This window comes from Cryptomeria japonica, chromosome 7, assembly GCF_030272615.1.
Source record: "Cryptomeria japonica chromosome 7, Sugi_1.0, whole genome shotgun sequence".
NCBI classification, from domain to species: Eukaryota; Viridiplantae; Streptophyta; class Pinopsida; order Cupressales; family Cupressaceae; genus Cryptomeria; species Cryptomeria japonica.
This window is the reverse complement of record NC_081411.1, coordinates 520,685,366-520,686,975: the sequence shown is the minus strand read 5'-3', so window position 1 is coordinate 520,686,975 and position 1,610 is coordinate 520,685,366. Positions and strand designations below refer to the sequence as shown.

The 1,610-nt window shown below is 49.0% G+C and overlaps 1 protein-coding gene across 1 annotated transcript; it reads right to left on the bottom strand.

Annotated features, from left to right (window-relative positions):
* Positions 1 to 858: 858 nt before the first annotated feature.
* On the bottom strand, positions 859 to 1,233 carry LOC131856834 (uncharacterized). The gene has a single exon (XM_059208771.1). The coding sequence runs from the start codon at positions 1,231 to 1,233 to the stop codon at positions 859 to 861; it is 375 nt and encodes a 124-aa protein (XP_059064754.1).
* Positions 1,234 to 1,610: the final 377 nt, after the last annotated feature.

Here is a 1,610-nt window from a genome sequence, read left to right as displayed (position 1 = left end):
AGGAAGTAGGTGACGTGCTCGAAGAAGATGAAATAAGAACATGATTGTTGGCCTCTAGAAGAGGGGCAGAGAGAAACTCAGGAGAAGGTAGAGCCTTGTTAATGAGAAAAATAGAAACAGGCAAACCTGCAGGAACTGAGGCAGGCAGAGGAAGGGTGGAGGAACACACCTGCAAATATTTGCATCATCAAAATTTTGGGATAGGGCCCTACTCAAGCTTGCGTTTAGATGGGATAGGAGTGTCAGGCCTCGTATCCACCATAGCAGGCTGAAGGACCCTAGGAAAACTAGGATGTTGGAGCGGTTGCAAAGCAGGCGGGGTAGACAAAGTCGTACTAGGCACCACTTGTGTATGTGCCATGTCAAGGGGTCGGGACAAGGGAGGTATGTCCAACAAAGAAGTGATAAGAGGCGGCTCCAAGGAAGGAGCAATGAAAACCACACCCATTTAGGGGGAGGTTCATCTAAGGTTGTGGAAGCAGCTAGAAGCGAAACTAAAATTGATGCAAAAGCGGGAGCCACTGGAGGAATAGGCTTCAAAACAGTAGTGTTGGGTGTCGGAGTCACACTAGCGCATTGGAAGGCAGCATCATGCTCTCGATCTCAGGCCTGTCACATACGTTTATGCTCACGTGCACGCTAATTCTGATGAAGGTTGGGACCAACAAATGGAGCTAGAGAGGAGTCAGAAGCATCGTGTTCCATAGGAGAGGCCTCCAGGATTGGCTCAAGGATAGGAGAAGGCCTAGTCAATGAAATAGGAGGGACATCCTGAATGGGTACCACATTCACAGTGAGGGGCGCTCAACCTCGCTCTGCTCTAGGAATGGGTGGAGGGATAGGAGATGTCGATGTGGTCTATGATGTAGGTGCAAGCAGAGATGAAGGAGCCCATGACAAGCGCTTCCCCTTCGCATAGCGAGATGGCCTATGAATATCGACCATTATAGGAAGCTCAAAGGGTGGGCGGGTCGTGGGTTTTGATAGCATGGGTGCCTTTCTCATGGTTGCATTGGGCGTACCCATAGGAATAGTAGACACCACTGGAGGTTGTGTGGTCCTAGGTGGACAAGGAGGTCTTGGTGCAGGAGCGGGTTTAACCCCCGCCCCTTTTGACGAAGGAGCATGTGGCACAACCCTTTCCAAGAATGGGATCTCAGGTACAGAAATTGATGTAGGAGGAAACAAAGATATGACAGGCTGCATGGATGTAGAAGCTGACTCCCCCTTCATATTTATAATATGCATAGTATAAAAGGTCACCAGGGGGGAGCATGGGTCCCACTAGAGAAGGCCAAAAATGGTCCATAGAGAAGTCCCCATAGGCAATCAGAGGTCGGTAGCCAGTGTCCTGGATGACATGCATTGCACCCTCATGAGGTAACTTTAACCACTTGTGAACTAATAAAGGAACCACTTCCATGGTGATCAACCAAGGTATCCCAAGTCTGACTTGGAAGATATCAGACTCACGGATGATGGTAAAAATTGAGGACACTTCTTTGGGACCTACCATGATCGTCAAGGTGATGCTGTCCAATGGGTTGATAGAAAATCCATGATGGGTCAGCAAGGTAGTGCGACACTCATCATAAACTGGCCTATGCCAT

What these genes read in the sequence shown, in the direction of transcription:
- LOC131856834 (XM_059208771.1), bottom strand. Translation starts at nt 1,233, where the DNA reads ATGAAGGGGGAGTCAGCTTCTACATCCATGCAGCCTGTCATATCTTTG.